Genomic DNA, 25,944 nt, shown 5'->3' with positions numbered 1-25,944 from the left:
ACCCGCTCACAGCGTTTTGCTAGAATTGTAGCATGGACGACATCCTTCTGTGCCGTCGGTCACTGTTGCTGAGTTGTGTCTTTGCGGTGACATCGAGCCGCATCCAGAATGAGCCGGCCCAGCTTCCCACGACGTTTGTGCACCCGCAGAGTTGATGGTGATGTGGGCACACTGTCACATCACTGCAGGTTGCTGAACGGACAGAGGTGCTCCTGTCTCAATCTTGTAAAAACTTCTCCTGAGATCCCTCTAGAGAATGTTTTGTGTAAAACTGTGATCCTGCACCACACAAACGGAAAAGTGGCTGAAACTAACAAGCAGTCATGAAGCCAGTACCTGTTGAACCCCAGAATGTGCCCGTGGCTGGCTCCCACCAGCCCTGTGAGCCCGTCCTGGTCTCCCGCTCCTGCGGCGTCCCCACACAATCCGGAACTTTGTGCCGATTGCCTCCCTGTGTTTCTGGTACGATCAGCAGCGTCATGTGCGCGGCCCGAAACAACATGACTTAGCGTTGCCTGATCTCGGTCACAAATGGAATCCCTGTGTGGGTCCTCACGTCCCTGTGGCCTTGCTGCCCCTGACTGGGGCGCTTCGTCTCCGTGGCTGTTTAGAATTCCACTATCTGTTTACCCATCCTGTTGATTTGAGTGGTTTTCTCTGGACGCTTTTCACAGCCTTGGTCATCTATAATTTCCTGAGCCTGTGCTATGAATACCTCGGGGGAGAAAGTTCCATCATGTCAGAGATCAGAGGGAAGCCCATCGAGTGAGTATGAAGTCTCCCCACAGCACCCCGTTTCCTGGGCCTGTCCTGGCATCAGCTGGACGCACGGACCGCCTCTGCCCTCGACCTGGCTTTGAGGTGCCCCGCCACACTTCCTGAGCCACACTGTTCACTGGGACTCGGGGGAGGAGGGCCTCTCTCTCTCTCTTCCCGTCCCTCCCCGTCTGCCTGTTTTTCCCTCTGGCGGTTTTTCCCTTCACTGCTTTTTACCTTGGTTTGTTGCCGCCCCGGCCAGCGTAGCCCGCTCCCTCGAGCCCTCCCGCAGGCGCACACACCTCCCTTTGTCTCTCCGTGTGCTCGGCCTGGGCTCTGTGCCCCGTTCCCAGCCCAGTCCCCTCCACCCGGACTCGTGTGTATGTGAGGGAGGGCGGCCTTCCCCAGCCCCACCATTCCTGAATCCTGGCTGCCTGCCCGCCAACCCCCTTCTCCGCTTGTCTCTTCCAGGTCCAGCTGTGTGTATGGCACATGCTGCCTCTGGGGAAAGACTTACTCCATCGGATTCCTGCGGTTCTGCAAGCAGGTGGGTGCCCCCGCGGCCGCCCCGGGCAAGGGTTACCGGCCAGGGACCGGGAGCCCCTGGTTGTCAAGTGGCAGAGGCGGACGTAGGGCCCTGGGGACCCACTTGTGGGGCCGCCACTTCCCAGCCCCGGCACCCACTCCCCACGCTGGCAGGAATGCACGCGCGTTAGCAGGGTGTGCTCCAGGGGGCAGCGGCGGGTGTCCTGAAGATGTCTGGAACGGCCCTGGGGCGTGAAGTGGTCCCATACTTTTGCTCACTTTGACCAAGTCTCGGTGGCTGGGGGGGAATCGGAAAGCGCGTGGGGATTCTAGAATCTCAGTTTGAAACCTCTCCTCAGCTGCGGCTGGAGGCCAGGAGGGCTTCTGCGTGAAAGATACATGCCAAGACGGGCCTGTGCAGTCTCTGGTCTGTTCCCCATGTCTCCGTTGGCAGACCACCAGCTTCCGGTTTCCTCGGCTGCCTTCCCTGTGGTCTCGAGTAGCCTGGGCGGAGGCAGTGTGGTGTTGTGGTTAAGTGCATGGGCCTGGGTGTCTGCCCATCTGAGTTTGATTTTCAGCTTTTCCTCTTGACTGTGTGACCTTGGCTAAGTTACGTAACCTCTCTGAGCCTTACTTAGCTAGCTTCTCCTTCTGTGAAATAGGCACAATGATACTTCTTGAGGGATGGTTGAAGGAACAGGTGCGGCGGTGGCTACAAAGCAAGCGACACAGGCTGGCACGGAGCCCGCTGTCTCTTGTTGGGAGAGGTGCCACACCTCGCCAGTATGACCTCAATTTAGTCTCCCCTTTGGTGCCAAGACCTCTGCCAGCCCCTCCAGCGTTGCCTAGAGAGTAGTCGCAAGGGGAGATGAAAACCACAGCTGAGCACTGTGGCCACCAGAGGGCTGGCCTTTCCGCTCCCCTCTGTGCGGGGCGGGTGGGGGCGGGGGCTGCCTGCAGTGTGGACATACCCACAAAAGCACCTACCTGGACGTACCAGGTCTACACTGCTGCTTCCAGCTCTGCCTTCCCTTGGGTGTTCTATCTAGATCCCCAGTCTCCCTCCTGGGCCCGGAGGGCAAGAGTTAAAACTGTCCCGGGGTCACGGTGGGTGGGGCCTTTCAGAGCCATTGTTTACCAGCCTTCCAGCCGCCCAGGGCCCAGCTGTGACTCACTGCCTTCTTTGATGAGTATATTGTGTACAAAGTTTTGATCCCATGATCGCTAGCTAGCTTGCGTAGCCTTGTTATAAATGATTCCCCAGCCCTGTGGGTTCGGACGTCCTGCTGACTTTCCTGGAGGTGGCAGGGAGAGGTCGTAAGAGGCAAGAGGATAAAAACAGCACCCCTTTCGCTTGGGAGAAAGTTTCCTCCCGAGAAACGCAGGGCCAGCGCCCAGTATCTGAATCTCCTGGAGAGCCGGTTCAGGGTAGAGACTCTCTGGCCAGCCACCCCCACCCCAGCCTGACGGAGAAGGTCTGTTAGGGAGCTCCGGGCCCGGAATGTGTTTATAGCTCCGCGGGTGGTTCTGATGTCCAGCCTGGCTGGGAACCACTGACTGATTTCGGACCCGATCCAGGGGTGTGGTTGAGCGAAGGCTCTGCGGCCTCTTCTGCCCCTTCAGCTTCTCCGTGCCTTGGTTTCCCCAGCTGACCAGGACGGCACCGGCCTGTTGGCGGGCTCTTAATTCTCCCTGGGCACAGACTGCTGCTCTTTCCTCTTCCCCGAACGGGCTGGTCCTGCTCCCTCAAGGTGTGAGGGTTGGCTGGTGGCAGCATCGCACCTCTGTCCCCGTCACATGTGCTTCCGCACAGCTCAACCCTCCCCCTTCCCCCGGGACTCCCCACAAACTGCACTCAGGTCCCCGACGGGGCAGAAACTTTGGGTTCAACAAGTTACTGTCCCTGCCCCAGGGTCCTTGCCTGGCTTTGAGCCACACTGGCTTCTCCTTTTTTTTTTTTTTTAATGTTTATTTTTGGGAGAGAGAGAGCAAGCTGGGGGCGGGGGTGGCGGGGCAGAGAGAGGGGGGCAGGGGGTCCGAAGCAGGCTCTGCACTGACAAGCAGCGAGCCCAATGTGGGGCTCAGACTCACAAACGGTGAGATCATGACCTGAGCCAAAGGTGGACGCTTAACCAACTGAGCCACCCTAGGTGCCCCTGGCTTATCCTTTTAAAGCTGCTCCCACCTCTACCGAAGGGGCCTTGTGGTTTGGCCTTAGGTTTATTGATTTCAAAAGATCGGTGATTCTGGCGGTTTTATGGGCCCCCTGGGTTGTCCTGGAGTTTACTGGAACCTCTGTAGGGCCCTGGGAGGACCCGGTTTAGGAATTCTGCCAGTGGCCTAGCAGATCAGTGGAGGCCTTTATTGAACACAGAGAGGGGGGAGAGTGTCCTTCAGCCCTGCGACGTGGCGCTGGTTACATCCGTTTACCAGTGAAGTGGCCGCTCAGAGGCTAAGTGACCGCTCACTTGAGCTTCCCCAGATGGTAGTGAGGCCAGGATTCAGACTTGGATTCGGGACTCCAGACCCTGTGCTTTGGGCTGCTCCCTTTGTTGTGCTCCTGGAGGTCCCCTCCAGCCCCAGGGAGACCCCCAGCTCGGCATAAACCAGCATGGGGCCAGGAGCCAGACCCGGGGGTGGATGAGGAGGCCTCGAGCGGGACCCTGGCCCCCTTCCTGCCCGCTGTCCATCACCAGCATCTTCCTGCTTGCCTGTGTCTGCTCTCAGCCTCTCCGTCTCTATAGGAGCTGCGTGCTCTGCTGTCCTCGTCTCTCTGGCACGTTCCTTCTGACCCCTTTTCTGAGGAGCCCTCTCTGATGGGCTCTTCTGTGCTTCTATGCCCCTCCAGTGGCTGTCCTTCCTTCCTTCCTTCCTTCCTTCCTTCCTTCCGCTCACACAACTGCCTTGCTGACCCCCATAGAATCTGTCTCCTCTTCCAGAAGGCAGTCCCCTCGGGGCAGGACATGGGGCCCCCCCACCCCGCCCCCCAGCATCCAGCACAGGCCCAGCTGGCCGGAGGAGTGCTTGTCACACAGTTCCTTCACTCATCCTCAACTCTTGACCTTCTCCCCCAACAGGCCACCCTGCAGTTCTGCGTGGTGAAGCCACTCATGGCTGTCAGCACCGTGGTCCTCCAGGCCTTCGGCAAGTACCGGGATGGTGACTTTGAGTAAGCAGCGGGTCCCCCTGAGGGGCGTCGGGGGGAGGAGTGTGGGTGCCGGAGTGGGTGGGCCTGCCCAGAGGCTGATGCCCTGCCTTAGGGAAGGGAGTGGTTGTAGACTGGCTGCACGCCCATGACCTTCCTTAGAGGGGAGGCCAAGCACAGCGCGGCCCTCCTCACGCCTCCCTGCACCCCCGAGTTGCAAGGCCCAAGCCTGGCAGTGACAGCCATCACACCCGGCCCCGCCTGCAGCCCAGGAGCCAGCCCTCCGTACACATCCCCTTCACGGACGGCCTACAGAGTGGTGCCCCAGGGGTGGGTCAAGAAGGGACAGCGACCACCCCCAAGGCAGGGAGCAAGAAGGTCCGAGCCCTGAGAGGCCTGTCATGAGTCCCCGGGTAGAAGACTTCTCCCACGCGGATTTCATTCCGTTTTGCGGGTTAGTGACGGTGCCCGCGTACCCAGGCCCTGTGCCTGCAGACGCTTTGTGCGGACCCGCTGTACCCCGCGTGATGGCCCCACCGGGGCAGGTGAGCAGACTGAGGCTCAGAGGGGGACGTGACTTGGCTCAAGAGAAAAGAGCAAAGCCGAACTCCGTGTCACTCTGACGCCTGTTGCCTGACCGTCGGGATGAACCCCCGCCCCCAACCCTGGTGCTGTTGGCTTCCGTGTTGGTGTCCCCACCAGGAGCCTGGGCACCAGAGCCGCAGGCCTGCAGCCTGGACACACCTGTGAGCAAAGCAGAGGCGGCAGGGCCGGCTGCACCCCGGGTGCACACCCTTGCACGCCTCCCCTCCTCCGCCCCCTGATGTTTTGGTCGCTTTGAGCCCTTTCTCAGTGGCTCGTGGGGCACAGCTTGGGGGCCACTGCTGAGAGCCGCCGTGGGGTTTGGCATACTGGAGGGGTAGAGGAGGGAGGGAGACCCCTTGTCCCTCAGAAAGCTCTGTCCAAGCCAGAGAACACTCCGTGTTCCCCACAGTGTCACCAGCGGCTACCTCTACGTGACCATCATCTACAACATCTCCGTCAGCCTGGCTCTCTACGCCCTCTTCCTCTTCTACTTTGCCACCCGGGACCTGCTTAGCCCCTACAGCCCTGTCCTCAAGTTCTTCATGGTCAAGTCCGTCATCTTTCTCTCCTTCTGGCAAGGTGAGCCTCTTCCCAGCCCCTGTGAGGCCAGCCCATGCTGCCCTGTCCCCTAAGATATGTCCCCTCCTCCTGCTCTTTGTCCCAGTGCCCATGGGGCCTGTGCTGTCCCTGGATGATCCCAGCCTGGAGCCCAGAGGGTCTCTGTCCACTGGGCACCTCCTGGCCACGGGGGACCTTCGGTGGGGCCGCTTCATGGACGGGGGATCCAGGGAACCCCATGTAACTGGTGACATCTCAGTGTTGGTGGCCAGCAAGTAGCCAGTAGAGTGGGGTTTCCTGAGGCCTCAGCTTGGTGTTGGCATCCCTGACCCAGGGGGGAGCAACCGTGGACCCCGGCTGTCATCCTTCCTGGCGGGAGTGACATTCGGGCAGTGCTCCAGGGAGGAAGGGGGGACCAGAGGAGGGGTCCAGTCTAGGGCCACATGCCCATGCTTCCCCTCCCAGGCATGCTCCTGGCCATCCTAGAGAAGTGTGGGGCCATCCCCAAGATCCACTCGGCCCGCGTGTCTGTGGGCGAGGGCACCGTGGCCGCCGGCTACCAGGATTTCATCATCTGTGTGGAGATGTTCTTTGCGGCTCTCGCCCTGCGGCACGCCTTCACCTACAAGGTCTATGCTGACAAGAGGCTGGATGCGCAAGGTATGAGCCAGGGTCCTGGAGATGACTCCCCGGCGGGAGAAGCCTTCCCCGGCCCCGCCCCAGGGCCCCTCCTGCCCCCCAGTGTCTGACAGGTGGTGACAGGTCAGGCGTCTCCAGCTTACTTGTGGGAGAGGGGACACAGGTCGAGGCTCTCCCCGCCCCCCGCCCCCCGCCCCCAACACAAGGTCGCAGGGACGTCCTGGAAGCTGGAGACCCACCTGTCTCTTGCAGCAGGCCTGGAGTATGGAGACTCCCGAGATGCTACAGCACAATATCCCCACGGGAAGGCCAGGGTGGAGACCCTAGAATAGACAGGTTCCTCGGGGTTCCTCACGCCGAACGCGGCTTTGCATTCTGTGCTGTAATTGCCTCTCTAAAGTTCTTTTTAGCCCGGTTTACTTCTAAGAAACACGCTCAGATGGTAATCGATTTTAACAGCTTTCTTTTTACACCTGCCCATCTTCCTCTTTGTTAGAAGAGGTTGGCACCCGCCGTTGTACATTAGAATGCCCCAGAGACCCTTTCAGAATCCCATGTGTGAGCCCACCCTCCGAGATCCTGCGATAATAAGTGGTCTGGGCCTGGCGGTAGGGGGTGCTTCCCAAGCCCCCTGGGGCCTGGGGTCAGGGGACCTGCCTCTGGCTGCCGCTAGGCGGAGGGGGGATGGCCAAGGGGGGTGGGAAGAGGAGGCCGGGCTCGCCTGAAATGACTTCTGCGGGTCTGGGGAGGGGAAGCTCCTGGTCTAACACGTCCACCCGGAGGTTGGGCTGCTGGGCGGCTGGCTCCCTCCCATGTGGCTGGAGGGTAGAACCCCACTTCCCCAGGCCTAGCGCCCAGGCCCCGGGAGTGGGGGTGGGGAGGGCGGCAGCAGAGCCCCTCGGCCCCCTCCCCTTCTTCCTGGCTGGAGAGAGACCCGCTAGATGCCTGTGGACTGAACCGCACACCGGGTCGCTCAACTCTTATGCGCCCGACCGTGTTCTCCCAGCACGCTTGCCGGCCGAGGGCTGTAGGCACCCCTGTTCGGTGCCAGGCGCTGTGCTGGCCATGCCCCACTGCTGCCAGCTGGTGTCCTACCCGCTTCCCGCTGGGCCCCCCCACTGGAAAGACCTGGCAAACACCCTCCCAGTGTTGAGAGCGATGTCCCTTGGACTTGGTCCCGAAAGAGCCTGTGCCCTTAGGAAAGTCAGCCTTGTGCCTGGACCCTGGGGCCATAGCAGAGAACCCTTTCTGGACCCTTGAGGTTTAAAAAGGCCCACGTGGTGGCTCTGCCGTGGCCCTCTTCCCACCCACTGCTCCCAGACATCCACCCCAGCGAAAAGGAGCGCGGCTAGAAATCTGGCTCTAGCAAAGACCCCAGGCCAGCCCTACCGGGGAAAGGCAGGACCCCACCTCTGTGCTGGGCCCGGGCCTGTTGCCCAGTCGCTAACCCCTCAGCCCTCCAATCAGGCTTGGGTCCAAAGCCGCCTCGACTGCGGGTTCTGCACAAGTAAGCACCCCCCCCCCGCCACCCCCCACTGGAAGCGCGAGCCCTGTGGGAGGAGCCATCCCCCGGAGACATGCCCTGCCAGCTGCCAGGCTCCAGGGGGCAGCCGGGGCTGCCCGGGTGCTAGGTGGGGCCTGGCGGGGAGGCGGGAAGGGCGCATGGTTCGGTGTGCCGGCCTCGGTGGTGGGCAGACGGTGTGACTCAGCCGTGTCTCTTGTCTTCTCTATTTCTCTGGCTTCTCTCCCCCTCCCCTCCCCTCCCCTCTCCGCCCTGCTTTTGCCCCGGGTTTGGCCGCGGGCAGTGCCAACATACGGCCCTTACGGTAGGTTCTGCTCTCGGTCTACGCGTCTGTCCTGCACGTCAGTCCTGGTCACTGTCACCAGCATGCCTCTCCCCCTAGCCCCTTCTCTGTGTCCCTGTCTCCCCGACAGGCACCCCCCGGGCAGCAGAGCTCAGAGCACCTGCCTGCCAAGGGCTGCGCTCTGTAGAGTTTGCCTGCTTCCACTCTGGTCCCTCGTTGTTCCGGAATGTGCCCTGCCAGGTTCCGGGGGCTCGCGAATGGGAAATCTATGGCCGAGAACATGAAGGTGGAAAGAGCATGCCACATTTGAACTTGGAGACCCGGGCTTATCCCTTACCTCTAGGTTTTATGGCCCGGGCCAGTTCTCCCCCCTTAACCCACGGGGACCGTTCATTAGAGAGGGAGTCGGGAGGAAGCACGTCAGGGCTGGCGGCTTCCGCCCTCTCGGAGGGGAGCCGGTGAAGACTTACGTCAGCCCCTCTGTGGGCCCGGGCCCCTGGCCGCCTGCCCTGACAGAGCTGGTCAGGCAGACTCCGGTGCCCGTCCCAGAGTCGAGCTGGGCCCCTCCCCCAGCACGCCGGCCTCCCGGGGGCACGCCAGGCTCCTCGTCTGCCGGATGCCATTCTCCACCCTGGGTCCTTTCCCGCCAGCCGGGCTCACGAGCCTCCGGTGGCCGCTTAGCTCAGCGCCCACTCTGTGCCCTGGCCAGAGAGCCGTTCCTTTGCCTGTGCCTCCTTGTGTCCGGGACCCCGTTCTCTGGCTGCAGGAGGGGGCGGGTTGGGTGACAGAGCCTTGGGGTGGGGGGCAGTCCCCGGACCAGGGGCCTCCTGCTGCCCCAGCCCCTCACCCCTGCCTCTGGGCTCCCACCCTGCAGGCCGCTGCGCCCCCATGAAGAGCATCTCTAGCAGCCTCAAGGAGACCATGAACCCGCACGACATCGTGCAGGACGCCATCCACAACTTCTCGCCGGCCTACCAGCAGTACACCCAGCAGTCCACCCTGGAGCCCGGGCCCGCCTGGCGCGGCGGCGCCCATGGCCTCTCCCGCTCCCACAGCCTCAGTGGCGCCCGTGACAACGAGAAGACTCTCCTGCTTAGCTCTGACGACGAGTTCTAGGCGCGGCTGCTGGTGGGGAGGACTGGCGCCTCGGCTAGGGCAGGCTGTGCTCCCCTCCGGCCTCACGCCCGGGCCGGGAGGCAGGCTGGCGCAGCTTTGGCGTCGCCCGTTAATTTATTGGACCAGAAACGCTCACGTGTCGCTTCCGAAAGAACAGCCAGAAGCTGTCTGCCCAGGGGACAGCCCAGGCTCACGACGAGCCTTCAGGAATATTTATACAAGGCCACCCCCGCGCTGCTGGGCGAGGGACAGAGGATGCGAGGAGCGACTCCCGTGCCCCCGTGGCTCGTCCTGCCATGTGGCCATGGTGGACCGGCGGCCGCAGCCCTCTCAGCCCCGACGCGGGTCACGCGCTCCCCCGCGCGAGACTTCCAGCCCTGCCCCCGACACCGTGCAATACTCTGACCTGGGCTCTTTCCTGCCTGCTCCCTCCCCTGTGCCCTCTGTCCTTGCTAGATTAGCCTCACCTCGGGCAGGAGGGGGAGGAGGGAACCCAGATGCTCCCGGTGGCCTCTCCTGACCCAGGGCCTGCCTGGCATGCTGCAAGGACCAGAGCGACACAAGAGCCACATGGCCCACGTCAGAAGGGCGCTCAGGTGCATCTGGGCCCCTCCTCTGTTGACGAGACCTCTCCAGGCAGGGGTCTCTGGGCCCCTGGGTGTCCTCTCCGTGGCGGCCCCTCCTGCCTGCCTCGTGCCCCTTCCTCCTGGCCTGCTGAGGGCAGCCAGCAGCCCAACTGCCCTAGCGCTTGGGGTCTGTCTTCTTGAGAGCATTTTGGGCAGGGCCCTTGCTTCCCGGCTGCCCAAAGCGTCGGCGGCTCCCAACCCTCCTTCGCGGGCTGAGCAGTGAGAACCTCCACAGGGTCCTGGCCTCTCCCTAGGGCTTCTCCTTCCCACCTCAGGGGAAGGGTCTGAGTTTCCACATCTCAGACCAGCTTCTGGAGGAACACGGTCCTGTGGGAGGGAGGACGGAAGGATGGGGCATGCAGCAGGGAGCTGGGAAGTGGGAGTGGTAACCCCAGACTCCTCTTCCTGGCGCCGTATCCACACAGGGCCTGGTGTCCTGCCTCGGCTGGCCCCTCGGCCCATCTCTTCTGTGCCTTAGTCACATACGAAAGCTCCCCCTTCCTAGGCCCTCAGTCTGTCTGGCCGCAGACAGCCCCTGGGGGCGCCCCCTCAAGCTACTGGCGCTCAGGATCCTGCAGTGCTGGGCCACGCACCCTCGGACACGGGCCTTAGGGGTGGCCAGGATCACCGGTCCCCTCCCCTCGCTCGCCTCCACGCCCATACACCTGGAGCCTCCTAGGGCCGGACCCCCCCCCGCCCCGCCAGGCAGGCAGGGCGTATGCCGGCCACTGTCTTTCTTCGGAAGAGCCTCTGGATAAGGATCATACAGGCGGAGCCTTCTGTCCTTTGACACCCAGAGGGCGCTGGGGTTTGGGCTGTAACAGCCTGGAGAAGGTGACAGGGTGAGGAGGGCCCTGCCCTGTGGCACCAGAACTTCACCGTGGAGTCTCTTCGTTCATTACTGGAATGAACTGTGCCAAGGGTCTGCTGGGATGGGGGTGGGGGTGGGGTCCACGACAGCCGTCTTCCCAGGCTTCCTTTGGCCCTTGTGACCCAGCCGGCCCCCAGGTCACAGAGGCCTGCGTGCAAGCGTCCCGGAGGCCAGCTCTCGGGCCCTGTCTGGTGGGCCTGGCTCGCTGGGACCAAAGTGCCCAGGAAGGCAGCGAGTGGGAGCGGGCTGTCTGAGGAGAGTCTCCTCCCCCACTCCCACCTCTGCTTTCACGAATCTGTTTCTCTGACTCTCCCTCCAGGCCAAACTCCCTGCCGACTCCCTGCCCCCTCGGTCTCTGCCCGCCGTGGCACTGGCCGGCTGGCATGGTCCGTGGGGGGGACACGGAGGGGGACTCAGCGGCAAGGAGCTAGCGGCCCCCCCCCCCGGGGAGATGAGGGCCTAGGAATGCGGGCCCGCCCACTCCACCCCTCCTTCCTAGGATGCATAACCTACCTGTCTTTTTTGTTTTTGTTTTTGTTTTTGTTTTTAATTTTTTTCCCCCAATAGAGTAGCTCTTTGTACATAAAAGATACTTGAAAAATTAATTGTATGATGTATGAGAGGACAGAGTCCCCTAGTTTTGTATCTCGTGTATGACTGCCATGAGTTCCACCAGAAAGCCGCTCTATTTTGGTCTCTGACATTTTAAATGCGTGACAGAAGTGAGCAAATAAAGTGAGAGATCTATATATGAGATAATATAGATTGTATTGAAATCTCTTCTGCCTGTGGGTGAGGTTTTTTTTTTCCCCTTCCTCTTCCCGGCCTCCGTGTTCGTGCTTGGGGGTGGGCCGAGTGGTCGTGGGCAGGGGTATCCTAGGAGACGGGATGTGACGTGTAGGTAATGGGGGGAAAAAAAGCCCACATTGCCAGAGGCTGACACTGGGGTCCGGGCTCCCACCGGACCAAGTGTCTCCTCCTCCTCCAGCCGGTGGGACACGGTGGCAGCTTTGGTCCCAAGGGCCCCCCCCCTCCCCACCCCACAGGGCTGGTGCGTGCAGAAGCTCCCCCTTCTGTCAGCCAGCGAAGGGGGGACCCAAACGCTGGCAGCCCCATTCCTGCAGGTTCCCCCCAGGGGTTGAAGGGATTTCCAGGGCAGCTGTTCTTTCCAGGCTATCTTCCTGCCTCCCTGAGCCCACCCTCCACCGTGGGACCCTAGGTACCTCCCCCTCGGGGTAAGGAGGCCCGGAGCAGGGCCCGCTGGGCATTGGCCTACCAGGCCAGGTGCCTAGCCTCACGGGGCACCACCGGCCTTTGGGGAGGAGGAGCTGGCCTGCTGACAGGAGCGCTCAGGAATGCGGCGTGGGTGGGGGGACTTCCCAGCCAGCCACTAACCTCCACTTGTCCCGGCCCCTGGCTTCCTGCTGCCCTTTCGCAGGCCTGAGCTCGGCATCCCGGGGTCAGGGATCAGGATCGAGGGCCTCAACCTGAGAGGGGGAGAAAGGCCCGAGGTTGGAGCCCACCCATGTGGTTCGGCCCCTCCCCGACTTTCAAAGCGGGCAGCTTCCCCAGACGTGTCCTTCCCCGAGCCCAGCCCTGCCATCTGTGTGGACAGAAACCCTCCTCGCTGCAGCTGTCTGTGCCGCTGGAGACGTTTGCTCTGCATGTTCCAGAGCCTGCAGCCCCCTCGGGTGCCTTCATCCTAGCCGTGGGCAAACCCAGGCTGCAAGAAGCTAAGTCACCAAAGGTCACGCGGATTCGAACCCCGGTCTCCCTGACCCCTCCTTCTCAGGGTGACCCCGAAAGGCAGGTGGATTGGGTTGAAATTGACAGCGAGTTCAGAGCCCAAGTTGCCTTTTCGGCCTGCAGGCTGGGACTGAAGAAGCCACTTCTCTCTCGGCCCCCCTGTGCCTTCCGGAACACGGGGAAAATATTTTCTACTTGGCTGTAGAAAATCAGACCTCGGTGGGAAAGTGCTGGAAAGATTACTCTTAAATCCGGGAATTTTCCTCTGGGCGGGACTGTTTATTCACTGAAGGGATGCCAGGGAATTTAACCCTACATTTCATTGTCCTCCTGGTATTTTCTTCCCCTGGGAGGCTCCAGGCAACCAGACGGAAGAACCCAGGTTTTGGCATCCGCCTGCCCTCTGAGCTCCCAGTGCTAGTGAGCGAGCGAGGGCTGATGGCGCAGTTTCTTCACTTGCGAGTTGGAGCAGAGGGTCCCGGCTGGGGTTGAAAGCTGGACTCCAGGGGCGCCTGGGTGGCGCAGTCGGTTAACCGTCCGACTTCAGCCAGGTCACGATCTCGCGGTCCGGGAGTTCGAGCCCCGCGTCGGGCTCTGGGCTGATGGCTCGGAGCCTGGAGCCTGTTTCCGATTCTGTGTCTCCCTCTCTCTCTGCCCCTCCCCCGTTCATGCTCTGTCTCTCTCTGTCCCAAAAATAAAATAAAAAAACGTTGAAAAAAAAAAGCTGGACTCCGGCTTAGGCCCCTCGTTCAGAACCTCTCCCACCACCCCCTCCCCCAAAAGACCATAGCCCAGAGACGTATACTTCTCCGTGGAAAAAGAGAACTCGACTTTATTCAGAAAGTCTACAAAATACAGAAGGCGGATAAGTCGCTTACTGTAAGTCAGAAAATAAATAAATTCTAGGGGCCGGGCGAATTTTTTGCATTTTTTTTTTTTTAACATTTTTTGGTCATTGCCATCCGGCTTTCCCTAAATATAAGATAAAATGTGATTTATTTGCAGATATAAAATATAAAGTCCAGCGCAGGGCCACACACCGCTTTTCCCAGGGAGTGGGTGCTAGGTTTCTGGCTGGGGAGAATAACTTAGATTGGTGCAATAAATAAACAGCGGGGAGGGACAACCGTATTGTGGGGCGGGGGGGGGGGGGGGGGGGGGGGGGGGGGGGGGAGAGGGAGGCGCAGGGAGGGTTGGGGCTGGGGCTGGGCTTCCCAGGAGAATGGCAATCAATGACAGTGGCCAGCCCCTAAGCCACGGTGGACATTCCCAGGGGGAGGGGTGGGACCCTTCCCTTCTCAGGACCCCCACCCCTGGCTGCAGGACTTGAGCATCTGTCTTCCCACCTGCCACAGTGGGTGGTCACCTCCTTGGTCCCCTTTCTCTTTGGCTGGCCAGCTCCTTCCATCTCTTCCATCTGTATCACCTTCTCTGGCCTTCTACTTCTCTTCCCCTAACTCACAGAGGCGGCTCCCGGGTCAGGGAGGCCCTTCCATCACCCTTTCCAGTCCGTGTCCACAAGCCCCCTGCCAACCCCCGGCGGGATCCCCTGGCTGGAATCTCGGGGCAGCAGTAAGAAAGCCTAGCTTTTCCAGCTCAACCACTAAGCCCAGATGGCCTTGGGCACTGGCATGTCTGCTGGAGGACGGTGTCCCCATCTGTTAACTGACCTTCCCTTCTCAGCCCCGGGAGAGGACATAGTCCTAAATCCTGGGGGGGAGGCGGGGCTGTGGCACGATCTGAGCAAACAGTTTACACAATGAGGGGTGGCCCTCTTCTCCCCGACAGCCCTTCTCTAATCTGCTCTGTATTCCATCCTCCCAGTCCAAGAAGGCAGGACTCTCCGCCAAAAGAGACCCCAGGCGCCAACCCCACCCTACCGTTCTCACCAAAGGTGCCCCACCCCAGGGCCACCTATTGGGTCCCGGTTATAGGGGCTACAACGAGGAAGACAGCAGGCTCGGGAGGGAACATGTGTTCACCACAAGAGCTGGTGGCTGCAGAGAAATGGCACCAAGGGACAGAGACCACGCTTAGGCACTTTGGGAAGGAAGCGGGGGTCGGAGGGGCGTGGCCTGGAATGGGCGTGGCCGGGCGGGGCGGGCACTAGGAGCAGGCGGCGGGGGCGGGGCCGGGGGCGGGGGCGGAGGCGGGGCCCGGGCCGGGGGCCGACTTGACGATGGTGATGACGCTGGCTGGCGCCACGAGCGCGGCCGGGCCGCGGGTGGCGGCCACCGAGCGCGCGAAGCCCTGCAGCGCCTCGCACTTGCCGCGCAGCGCGTCGAGCTCCAGGCGCATGGCCGCGTTCTCGCGCGCCAGCTTGTCCACCTCGCGCTCCAGCTCCGACTTCTGCTTCTGCAGCTCCTCCTTCTGGCACACGCGCTTCACGCGGCAGCTGGCCGCGTAGCCGCGGTTCTTGAGCGTGCGACGTCGCTGCTTGAGCCGCGTCACCTCCTCGGCCGAGAGCCCGCGCAGGTGCCGGTTCAGCTCGCGCACCGACAGCCCCATCAGGGCCTCGTCTGACAGGTGCGGCGTGTTCTCGCTCAGCTCACGCTTGATCTGGGGACAGCACGTGGAGCGCATGGGGAAACTGAGTGACCTGCTCGCCCCCACCCCCACCCTCACCCCTCCATCCACCTCCCTGGGCACACGGCCTGTGATCAGGCCTCTTGCTTTCCAGCCCACGGCCCTTCCCGGGGCCTCACGAACACCTGAAGCCTGCTGAGCCACCCTTGAGGATGCCAGTAACTGAAGGGGCAGTTGGGATGGGCCAGCCTAAGCCAGAAGCGAGGGGGAGAACAGGGACAACAGAGGCAGCATCCTCACCTTCAGGGCTTTGCTGGATAAGGGGTCCACAGACATGTTTGCAGAAGGTGCCCTCTGGGCTGAGACCTAGGAGAGAGAGAGAGGAGACCGAGGTTACTTTCTCCTCTACTTAGAATAAAACTCAGACTCACTGCCTCGGCATTCAAGGCCTCTGCTGTTAAGGAAGTCCTGTCATACCACCTTTCTCTGTCCCAGGGGCCCATTCCAGCCTCAGGACCTTTGCACGTTCTGTTCTCTTTACTGTTCTCTTGCCTTTCATCTTCCCATACCAGCCATCCTTCCACATGGGGTCCAGATAGGTCTATTTGATTGTTGTTAACTTCTCACTGAAGTATAACCTACATACACCAAAGCACCCAAAACATATGTGGGGCACCTGGCCGGCTCAGTCCGTAGAGTATGTGACTCTTGATCTCAGGGCAGTGATTTCGAGCCCCACGTTGGGTATGGAACTTACTTACAAAATAATAATAAATAGGGGCGCCTGGGTGGCTCAGTCGGTTGAGCATCCGACTTGGGCTCAGGTCATGATCTCGCAGTTTGTGAGTTTGAGCCCCGCATGGGGCTCTGTGCTGACAGCTCGGAGCCTGGAGCCTGCTTCCAATTCTGTGTCTCCCTCTCTCTCTGCCCCTCCCCTGCTTGCGCTCTGTTTCTCTCTCAAAAAGAAATAAACATTTAAAAATAATGAATAATATAAATAAAGAAACTTAAAAAAAACCCAAAACACCCAAAAAAACATAGTCCCCTCCTCCCTCTTCCGCAGCCCAAGCCTTCCTCACCAAAGTTTGTCTTGGAGAAGCTTCCTCTGCCCGGCAGCCGCGAGCATGAATTCAGCACCACCCTGGTCAGACAGGGCAGTCATACCTCAACTGAGGAGGGGCCCAGGGGCCTTCAGTGTATCCTCCATAGGCCTGAAACCTCCGGCAACTATTTATTGAGCATCTACGGTATGCCAAACACTGACATGGGGGAGATATGGAGAATGCATTCCGGAGGCCAGTGCCCACGAAGGTGACGGTCTCCCCAGGCCCCCTTTTAAAACAGCAGTCCTCTCTGTCCCTGCACATCGGATCTTCTCCCCCATTCGTTGTTAGCCCGCACTTCCTCATCTGTTACCGCCCACAGGGAGGCAGTGGGGGGGGGGGGCGGTGAGGAGCACAGAGGACAGGGCGGGAAGACGCCCTGTGACAGATGCAGCACCTTATCAATTCTCATTAGCAGTACCCAGTATGACCGCAGGGGCAAATGAGGGCAAGCCCTGGTTTCTCGAGCTTTCTGAGGGACACACCTCACAGCCTCAGCTCAGCCTCTGATACCTTCCCACGGGCCCCGAGAAACGCAAGTGCCTGGACCCGGGTTGATGGCGGTTCCACTCACTACCTCCGATTCTGGTAGATCGGGTAACTGTACTGCGCCTCAGTTTCCCCCACAGAGTGTGTTAGGTCACTCATGTTACTTCTCCCTCGGGACCCTCCCGTGGCCCACCCTCCCATCTCTCTTGGGAGTCAAAGTCAAAGTCACCACGATGGCCCACAAACCACTGCATGATGTGGCCCCAGCACACGCCTCTGACTTCAGCTTCTGCTTGCCTCCCCTTCCCTGGCGCTGCTCCAGCCACACCCTCCTCCTTGCTGTTCCTCAACAAACCACGCCCACTCCTCCCCAGGGCCTTTGCACTGCCTGTTCTCCTGGCCTGGCTTTCTCTTCCCTAGATGGCCACAAGGCTTGCTTCCTCACCTTCGGGGCTCTCTTCAAATCTCATGTTCTCACTCCATTTAGAATTCCCAGCCCTGGATACACACACACACACACACACACACACACACTCTCTCTCTCTCTCTCTCTCTCTCTCTCTCTCTCCATTTCCCTTTCCTACCTCACGTTTCTTCATGGTACTTTCCACTCTATGTAATTGTTATGACATCTATTGCACATATAGGTTCAGTGTCTGCCTCCCCATTGGAGCGCGAGCTCCACGACAGCAGACATTCTGTCTTGCCCTCTGCCTGCGTGCCAGTGCCCAGGGCCTGGCACCCAGCAGGTGCTCACGTATTCCTGCCGAACTACCGTTGGAACGCTCACTGTGACTCGGGCCGACGTGCAGAGAAGCCCCAGGCTTCTCTGGAGCCCCCCAGCAGCTCCTGGGGCCCGTATAGCCAGGGGCTCTGGCACCCCGGAGGGAAGCAAGGAGTGGGACAGGAGGGGGAAGGTGGCACTTGAAGAGATCCCCTGAGAGGGGCAGCCACCGTGGCCGTTGGGCTGGGAGGGTCCTCAGAGCCACCCAGGCTCCTTGCGGTGTAGCGGAGTCCCAGAAAGTCCCAAGTAGGACCCTGGCCTTTCACCGACACTACCCTGAGACCCTCCCAAGCCACCCCTGCCAATCCTGCCCTTCGACACGGGCCTCTTAAATAGCCTTCCCGCCACACACACACCCGGGAAGGGCCTAGAATGCTTCTCTGCTGGCCTCCGCTCATCCTCTTCACAGCAACTGGAGGTTCTTTCCACCGGTGACTGTGACCAGGTCACCACCCAGATGAAAACCTTCCATGGCCCCTTACTATCCCCGAACAGGGTCCAGGCCCACCTGCGTGGCACCTGAGGCCCATCTGCCATCACTGCCCGCCCCCATCTGGCAGCTCAGCCACGCGGGTTTTCTTTCACTTCCTCCCTCCCACACCGTATGGCCCCTGGGCAACCCCACGCCCCGTGACACGTCTCCCCCTGACTTTATCTGGCAGACTCCCACTCATCCTTCTGCCCTGGGCCCAGACAACTCCTCCTCCAGGAAGCCCTCCCTGATCCGTAAGAACGTCATGGGTGCCGCCCACCCTCGCACATTCTACACCCCCCCCCCCCCCATCTTGTGATCGTCTGTTTCCTCGTTGTCTCCCCACCTGACAGGGAGCTCTGCGGCAGAAACGGGGCCGGAGCAGTGCTGGGTGCCGAGGCCACCAGCCCCGGGCCCGGCAGGGAGCAGGCGCTGGTGAGACGTGGGTGGGTGGTCTGACACCACGACCCGGCTGGTCAGTGTCGGAAGCGAATGCCAAGCCCGAGCCTAGCTGAACGCTGTCCAGGAGAAAACCTCCCCGTGCCCGTCTCCAACTCTTCCTCTGTTCTACCTGCCGTCTTCTTCTGCCTGGCAAGAATAGAACACGGAGGCTAGGGAGACGGGAAGGGAGCAAAAGGGATTCTGCCCTCACGATGCTGGGCCCCCAGGTGGGCTATGGGAAGGAAGGAGCACTGGATGGAGTCGAGCCTGGGTTTGAGTCCCGTCTCTGTCTTCTCGGGGTTGTGTGGCCTCGGGCAAGGCACTGCACCTCTCTGGGCCCCCACTTTTCCTACTGTGGGATCAGAACGATACCCGCCGAGCAGGGTTTTGGAGGAACCGAGTGGTATAGAACGCAGAGGTCAGTGAGCACCTGGGGGTCATTAGAATCACTGAGTCCATCCAGGAGGGGTCGGGCTGGTAGCCCGCGCTGGGACCTTGCTTTGACTCAGGGTCCCCAGGCCGGCTGGGGTCACACGGGAAAGGCCCTGGGAGAGCATCCAGCCCTGCATCCTCACTTCACCCACGAGGAGGTGGAGACCCACGGAGGGGCATCTCTTGCCTGAAGTCACACGGCAGGTAAGTGGCTGCCTCCCCCCCAAGTTGGCGGGGGCTGGGGGGGGGGGTGGATTCTGAACACGTGTAAAGGACCCAGAGCTGGATCCGGACCCCTTTCATACCAGCATGTGCCTGGTCCTCCTGACGGCTCTGTGAGGTTAATGCCCAGAGAGGTCAATAGGGTAGTCCAGGGTCACCCACAGAGAGACCTGATAGGAGAGGTGAAGCAGGTTAACCGAGAGCCCGTTGGGTGCTAGGTGCTGAGCCCCGGGTGCTGTGGCTGATGCAGAACCTCGGAAGCACGGCCTGACCCACAGACGAGAGGGGAATCTCTGGGCCGTGGTTTCTTCACTTGTAGAGTGGGGACAATCATAACAGTCTAAGCACGTAAGATACAAGAGACTTAGACAAGGTCAGGAGCTGCAAATGGCTGGCTTACCTCCCCATCGCCCCCACCCCCTCCACTCTCTCTGCAGGCATCACTAATCAATCACAGCACTGTTCCCCCACTGAGCTTGGGGGAGGGGGGGCGCCTGGGTGGCTCAGTCGGTTGAGCGTCCGACTTGGGCTCAGGTCATGATCTCGTGGTCCGGGAGTTCGAGCCCTGCGTCGGGCTCTGTGCTCACAGCTGAGAACCTGGAGCCTGCTTCAGATTCTGTGTCTCCCTCTCTCTCTCTGACCCTCCCCTGCTTGCACTCTGTCTCTCTTTCTCTCAAAAAAAAAAAAAAATAATAATAATAATAATAATAACAAATAAGCATTTTTAAAAATTAAAAAAAAAAAAAAAGACAGCCTCAGAATCCTTCTCAACACGGGGCGACTGGGTGGCTCAGTGGGTTAAGCGACGGCCTTGGGCTCAGGTCATCACCTTTCACTTTGTGAGTTCGAGCCCCGCGTCGGGCTCTGTGCTGACAGCTCAGAGCCTGGAGCCTGCTTCGGATTCTGTGTCTCCCCCCTCCGTCTACCCCTCCCCTGCTCATGCTCTGTGTCTCTCTGTCTCCCAGTAATAAATAAGTGTTTAAAAAAATTAAAAAAAAAAAAAAAAAAAGAATCCTTCTCAACACAACACGCGCCCAAGAGGCGGAAACTGTTGGCCATCTGCTATTCTATAGAACGGCTGAAGTTCCCATCCACTCAGCTGACTGGGATTCTAAATACTTTCAGTTTCTAGGGACACGGTGAACCTGTTCTTCCCTCTTCTCCTCCTCCTTCTCCTGCTCTAGCCTCAGCCCCTTCAAGCAAACCCTGGATGTCAGCAGAGGCACCTTTGTTTGCCCAGGAATGTCCCGGCTCAGCAAAGTCAGGTAATCACAGAGGGAAAGTCACAAGAAGGGGGAACTGTCTGATAACCTCAGGCTTTCACTCTCCAAGCCCAGGCCAGGGGTCGCAGGGCTCTAAGCCAAGGGGCGTGGGTCCTCCGCCAGGCTGCCTCGGGCCAGTCTGGGGGACCCTGGGCCGGAGACAGCAGCAGGTCCAACCAGCTCTGTAACTGAGGCAACCAAGCGACTGTTTGATGGCAGTGATGGGCTGGGACCCAGGGGTCCCGATTCCCAGGACCCCCAGCTCGGGGCCCTTTCTTCAGTGCCGGCCACCACATCTCCCCCCACCTCCTCAGTTTCTCCTCTTCTTCCCTCGGAGGCCAGCAGAGTTGACCTCCAGGGTCTGCAGGTTCCCCCACATTCTTTGGGAGGCATGAGAATGAGTTTACGCTCGGGGGTTGATTGACAGCTGCCTCGCCCAGTCAGCAGCTGCCAACCCTGCTGCACCCGCCCCCCTCCCGGGCCCCCCAGTCCACTCCAGGGACATCCTGCAGACGGCCCACCCACTGGCATGGGCTCCTCTCCGGCTGCTGAGCCATTCTGCTTCCTCTGTGAGGACAGAGGGAAAAAATGTGTTTTCCTGGGCCTTGGCCGCCAGCGCTGGTTGGAGCCTCCTCCCTGCTGGAAGCCGAGCAAAGCTGGGAGAGCCCAGCACCCCATGGAAGCGGGGCCCTTGCATTCGAGCTCTGGTTCTGCCATCCCCTCACGCTCACCAATGTGACTTCAAATCCGTCCCTCCCCTCTCTCTCTGGGCCTCAGTTTCCCAACATGCCGAACTTCCCCCAAGCTCAATGTACCTCCCAGCACTGATGATTTGGGAGTTTTATAGAGTGTCAGATTCTGGTCCAGAATGGAGCTCCAAAACCACCAGCAGAGTGGACGCCCTGGGAAAGGAAATCAGTGAAGGCTCCCTGGAGGCAGGGGCATGAGAACACAAGCTCGGAGACCATCGGCCTTGACCATCCCTCTGCTCCACCTGCACAGCCAGGGACCACTTCCCCTTTCAGCTGAACCAGGACTGTAGCTGCCTCCTCGCTGGCTTCCAGTCTGGTCTGCCTCCAGTGCCGGCCCTGCCATCTGTCCCGCACCGAGGGCTGCCCGAGGGTCTGCTCACTTTTGAGGGGCTGCTTCAAGAACCCTATAGCCCACTCGGGCTCCCTGCTTCACTGGAAGTTTCCCAGGCCTTGTTTTCCAAGTGCTGTGGAGTTCATTCCTTCATTCAATCAGCAACCATCTAAGAAGCACCTACTCTGTGTCAGGCTCGGTGCTGGGTCCCAAAGGCCCAAAGATGAATCACAGTCCCTGCCCTTAAGGGCCTCGTAGATGACCATCATGCCATCTGAGAACCCAGCTCACTGGTCACCTCCTCAGGGAAGCCTCCCTTGATTGCCCTGGCTAAGTCGGAGCCCTGTTTATATGCTTTCAAATCACAGTGGCTTCTGCCCCGGACTACCCATCTCAGCCATGGTTCTGCATTGAGTTTGGTAGCTCTTCCTTCAACTTTGGCTCCCCCTCCTCGATTGGAAGCTCCAGAGGGATCTGATTCGCTCACCATCTCATCCCCAGCATCTGGCCCATGACAGGCTCCATCGCTGGGGGGGTGCCTGGTTCCTGCGCTCCTGGCTGCCGCCTCCCTCACCCAAACCCTATACTCCTGGACATCCCTGGGTCCAGCCTGGGGCTGTTGGCTCTTCTTTTTCTCCCATAGGCTGCATGTGGAGGCTGCCACACCCCACCCCACCCCATCCCCTTCTACACCCATCCTGCCGCCCTGCATGTTGCCCAGTCCCTGCTGCAGATGGAGATACTGAAGTTCTGAGCTGTGGAAGCAGGGCTCACCAGGGCTCAAAGATTCAAGGTTAAAAGTTCGTCCGGTTCCTCACCCCCTCAAGCTCAATCACTGCCCCCCCACCCCCACCCCGCGGCCGATTCTGAAGCCCTGTGGTGGGAGGGGGAGGGCAGAATAGGACCAAGGATTCCCTAGACCCCATCCCGGTCCAGGAGGCTGATGCGGTCGGGGGGGGGGGGGGGGGGGGTTGAGTTCCGGGCCCCACCCCTCATACGTTGTTCAGGACCAAGATCACCTGTTCCACTGCCTGTTGACCATGCCTAGCCCAGGGTGAGGACTCTGGGTCCTAGGCCTGGCCCAGGCCCTCAACTAGCTCCTCAGGTCCAGCCATCCATAGGTCTGACTAATCCCACCTGGGAACTGAAACCACCAGGAGAGCAGAAACCAGCTCCACCCCATTCTCCCGGTCTCACCCTCCCCAACCCAGCAGGTACAACCTCCAGAACCAGGACCAGCCAGAGGAGCCACCAAAGAGAGGAAGCCACGGATTCCTTCCTACTTCCCAGCTTTGTGGTGGGTTTTCAGGCCCTTCCTGTTCCTCCCGAGAGGGAGGGGATGAGCAACCCGGGGGGAGATGAAGGAGAGTCCCTAGGGTCTGCCTTCCGGGGGCAGCTGGAAAACCTGGGGACAAGGACAGAGGCATCAGGGTGCTGGGGCGGGGGAGGGGGGGAGGGGTGGCCCACTCATCTCACCCCCCAGCCCAGCCGGATGGGGCCTTTGATACTTTGCCCCACCCTAGGGCTGCAGGCGCCGGCTCTGGGCGGGGGACAAACACCGCAGTCACATGGCCGTGTCCCTGGGAAACTCCGGGGACAGCCAGGGCCTGGCCGAGGTCTGGACGAAAGGGGACAGCCGGAGGGAGAATTCCCGTACCCCCGTGTGACCTTGGAACTGGCCACTTCCCTCGGTCGGGTCCTTATTCCACATTTATTCATGCGGGCGCACTCTCCAAGTCTTCACCCCCCCGGGAGCGCGCGCGGCGGACACACACACACACACGCACGCACGCACCGGGCAGGATACGCGGGACACTGGCCCGGGAACACAGACGCACGCCCGCCTTCGGACGTAAACAAACCGCGCACGCACTGCTCGCGGGCACCGGTCCAGGGACTGTTCTCACCGAGTCACGTACGTGCACACACCGCCCCCGGTCCCGCCTGGGCGGACGCTGACGCTCGTCGGCCTGCGCTGCCCCTTCCTGCCCCGCTCGGCCGCCTCCCCGCGCGCTCCCCCAGAAGGGGCCCGTCACCACCGCACCCCGCCAAGCTCGCCTGGGCCCCGTCTCGGAGCTCCCGGACCTCAGGCCCCCGCCCCCACCCCCACCCGCCAGCCGTCCGGGCGAAGGACACACCAAAGCGCCGACGGAGCGGGGCCCGGCGCCCCGCCCCGGGCACGTTCCCGGGCACGGAGACGCTGCCGCCTCGGGTTTCGCGCGCCCGTCCCCGCCTCGGACCCGCGTCCCTCACCCGCGGCCGCTTCGCCTGGCGCCCCGTGCACGCGCGGCTGCCGCTGCCGTCCCGGCGTTGCTGTCTCGGCCCGCGCCCTCCTCCGGTCCGATCCCCCTCCGGTCCCGACCGCCGGTCGCTCCGAGCCGGGCTCCCGAGAGCGCAGCGCCGAGTTTTGTTGTGGGGCGGGCGGCGCGGGGGGCGGCGCGGAGTTGTAAGGCGAGCTTCCCGGAATTACTCACTCACAGGATTCCTTTCATTCATAAAAACCCAGTCATGCGGTGACGTCACCGCCTGGCGGCCCCTACGGCCCCGGAGCGGCCTCCCGGCTCTGGGCCCCGCCCCCAGGCGGCCCCGCCCCGATCGGGCCCCGCCCACACAGGGCCTGATCTCCGGGCCTCCGCGCGGCGGGCGTTCTCAGCCCCGGTCAGAGGCGGCGGGGTGCGTTCACGTGATACCTCGCGAGAGCCGCGTGGGCGGAGGTGTCATTTGTCTCGTTTCTGCAGTCGACAGCCCCGTACCTCTTCTCCTTTCGCCCTACACCCTCTGCCTTGATCTCATCCAGTCCCGTGGTTTTAAATGCCATCCATATGCCCGGGATCCCCCAAGAGCTTCTCCAAAGAGTTCGAGACTGCCCACTCTGCACCTCCACCCGGGTGCCAGAGGAGGACCGCAAAAATCCAATGCCTGACCACCAACACTACCTCAGCTCCCCCACACCCCCAGACTCCCCGATTTCAGTGGTTCAAGCCCGATTCTAGGAGCTTTGCTCCATTCCTCTTTCTCCCTTCCTCCCCACCGGTCAGGCTGGCTCTCCCTCCAACGCCGCCCTGCATCTGCCCACTCTACTCCATCCCTCGTCCCCCCACCTGGTCCAGGCACCCTCAGCTTACCTGGACAATGGCAGCAAGCTTCCTGATGGCCTCCCCACTTTGCTCCCAACGGCTTTCTCCACGCACCAAAGTTCTTCTTAAAACAAGGATCAGATTGTTTCACACACTTCCTGGTCTCTGGCTTAATTCCCTCACCCGCTTCCGTTTGCGTTTGAAATATAAACTGGACTCCTCCTTTTGGTCTATAGGGCCCTAAGCCACCTGACCTCTACCCAATTCTGCAGCCTCACCTCCTTCCACTCTCCCCTCACCCACTATTCTTCAGTCACACTGCCCTTCTTACTGTGTTTCAAACACGCCTAGCGCGTTCCTACCACAGGTCCTTTGCACAAGCTGTTTCCTCTTCCGTTCGCTGCCAGGCTCTTTCTCATCTCTCAGGTCGGCTTAGATGTCACTGTCTCAGAGAGGCCTTTCCTGACTGCCCTAGCTAAAAGAGCCCCCACTTCTGAAATAGGTTTTTATATTACCTTAATATCTCCTATAGTTGCTCACTATGTAATGTCTGTCTCCCCAACCAGAATGTAAGTTTCTTGTCTACCTTGTTCACCACTGCATGTCCTGAGCCTAGAACAGTGCTCAGCACATAGTGAGCCCTCAACAAACATATACCGAGGACATATATGAGTGGAGGCTCAGAGAGAGAAAGTGACTTTCCAAAGTCACCTAGCTAGAAAGTACCAGAACTGGAATTTGAATCCAGACCTGATTGATTCCTGGTCCAGACGTTTGGCACTATACCCAAATGAGTGGGTCCCAGTATAAACGGGAGGGATGTATTCAGTGCCTGGAGCTCCACTCAAAAGGGGCAGTCTGGGGGGCACCTGGGTGGTTCAGTTGGTTAAGCATCCGACTCTGGATATCGGCTCAGGTCATGATCTCCTGGTTCTTGGGATCAAGCCCGGCACTGGGCTCCAGAATGAGAGAGCCCTTGTTATGCCTTCCCGCCTCTGGGTCCAGGTCCATCTGGGATGGGGACAACTATCTCTCACTTCCTGAAAGCCTTGGGTTTCCTATGCAGATTGGCCCACTAGCTTCCCAAGTGACCAAATGTTGTGGCGAATTTGTCTTGACGCTTAAAGAACCACACCCCCCAGCAGATTGCCCACTTGTGCTACATTTACACGTCTCACAGAGCCCCTCATGTTACCCCTGGGGTACAAAAGTTCTTGATTTTACAAACTGCGCCCTTGTGGCTGGTGGTCTTTCTCTCTCCCCACCTCCATTTTCTAAGAGCATCTCAGGCCATGGTAGTGAATGAACTAGTGAATGAATCCCCGGTGGCCTGCACGACACCCCTGGACACCATGCTCCCTGAAGCCTTTGCTCCCGTCCCCAGCCTGCCCTCGTCAGGGAGTCAGCACTTCAGTGCCCACACAGCAGAGACTGCTTCCCCGAAGACATGGTTCCCTTTCTGGTCAAGGTCGAGTGACAATGTCAGTTTTTATTTTTTATTATTTTTTTGCTAATTTTTTTTTAATGCTTACTTGTTTTTGAGAGAAAGAACATGAGCGGGGGAGGGGCAGGAAGAGAGCGGGAGACCCAGCAACCGAAGCAGGCTCCAGGCTCCGAGAGGTCAGCCCAGAGCCCGACGCGGGGCTCGAACCCACGCACCGGGAGATCGTGACCTGAGCCA

At 60.4% G+C, this 25,944-nt stretch overlaps 2 protein-coding genes across 5 annotated transcripts in view; one reads left to right on the top strand and one right to left on the bottom strand.

Moving 5' to 3' along the window:
* The window catches only part of TMEM184B (transmembrane protein 184B), a 49,423-nt gene extending 38,017 nt beyond the window's left edge, over positions 1-11,406 (top strand). Inside the window, exons 4-10 of one of the 2 annotated variants that reach the window (XM_043562572.1) lie at positions 675-765; positions 1,228-1,303; positions 4,359-4,450; positions 5,421-5,590; positions 6,035-6,229; positions 8,014-8,034; positions 8,888-11,406. In XM_043562572.1, the coding sequence (XP_043418507.1) occupies positions 675-765; positions 1,228-1,303; positions 4,359-4,450; positions 5,421-5,590; positions 6,035-6,229; positions 8,014-8,034; positions 8,888-9,129 (887 nt within the window). In that variant the 3' untranslated portion in view covers positions 9,130-11,406. The remainder of the gene's footprint in view (positions 1-674; positions 766-1,227; positions 1,304-4,358; positions 4,451-5,420; positions 5,591-6,034; positions 6,230-8,013; positions 8,035-8,887) is intronic. The other variant, XM_043562573.1, reaches the window with a different exon arrangement.
* A 2,124-nt stretch (positions 11,407-13,530) lies between these two features.
* Positions 13,531-24,410, bottom strand: MAFF (MAF bZIP transcription factor F). 3 transcript variants are annotated; one of them, XM_043562571.1, is made up of 3 exons: positions 24,312-24,410; positions 15,199-15,264; positions 13,531-14,931 (listed from the first exon to the last, which is right to left on the bottom strand). In XM_043562571.1, the coding sequence occupies exons 2-3, from the start codon at positions 15,232-15,234 to the stop codon at positions 14,479-14,481; spliced, it is 489 nt and encodes a 162-aa protein (XP_043418506.1). In that variant the 5' UTR covers positions 15,235-15,264; positions 24,312-24,410; the 3' UTR covers positions 13,531-14,478. The 3 variants fall into 3 exon arrangements, with proteins under 3 accessions (XP_043418506.1, XP_043418504.1, XP_043418505.1); XM_043562569.1 differs by lacking the exon at positions 24,312-24,410 and adding an exon at positions 23,440-23,691; XM_043562570.1 differs by lacking the exon at positions 24,312-24,410 and adding an exon at positions 18,093-18,608.
* Positions 24,411-25,944: the final 1,534 nt, after the last annotated feature.

The sequence above is a fragment of the Prionailurus bengalensis genome, chromosome B4, assembly GCF_016509475.1.
Source record: "Prionailurus bengalensis isolate Pbe53 chromosome B4, Fcat_Pben_1.1_paternal_pri, whole genome shotgun sequence".
NCBI lineage: Eukaryota > Metazoa > Chordata > Mammalia > Carnivora > Felidae > Prionailurus > Prionailurus bengalensis.
The sequence above is the reverse complement of the archived record's forward strand: the minus strand, read 5'-3'. Positions and strand labels throughout refer to the sequence as shown.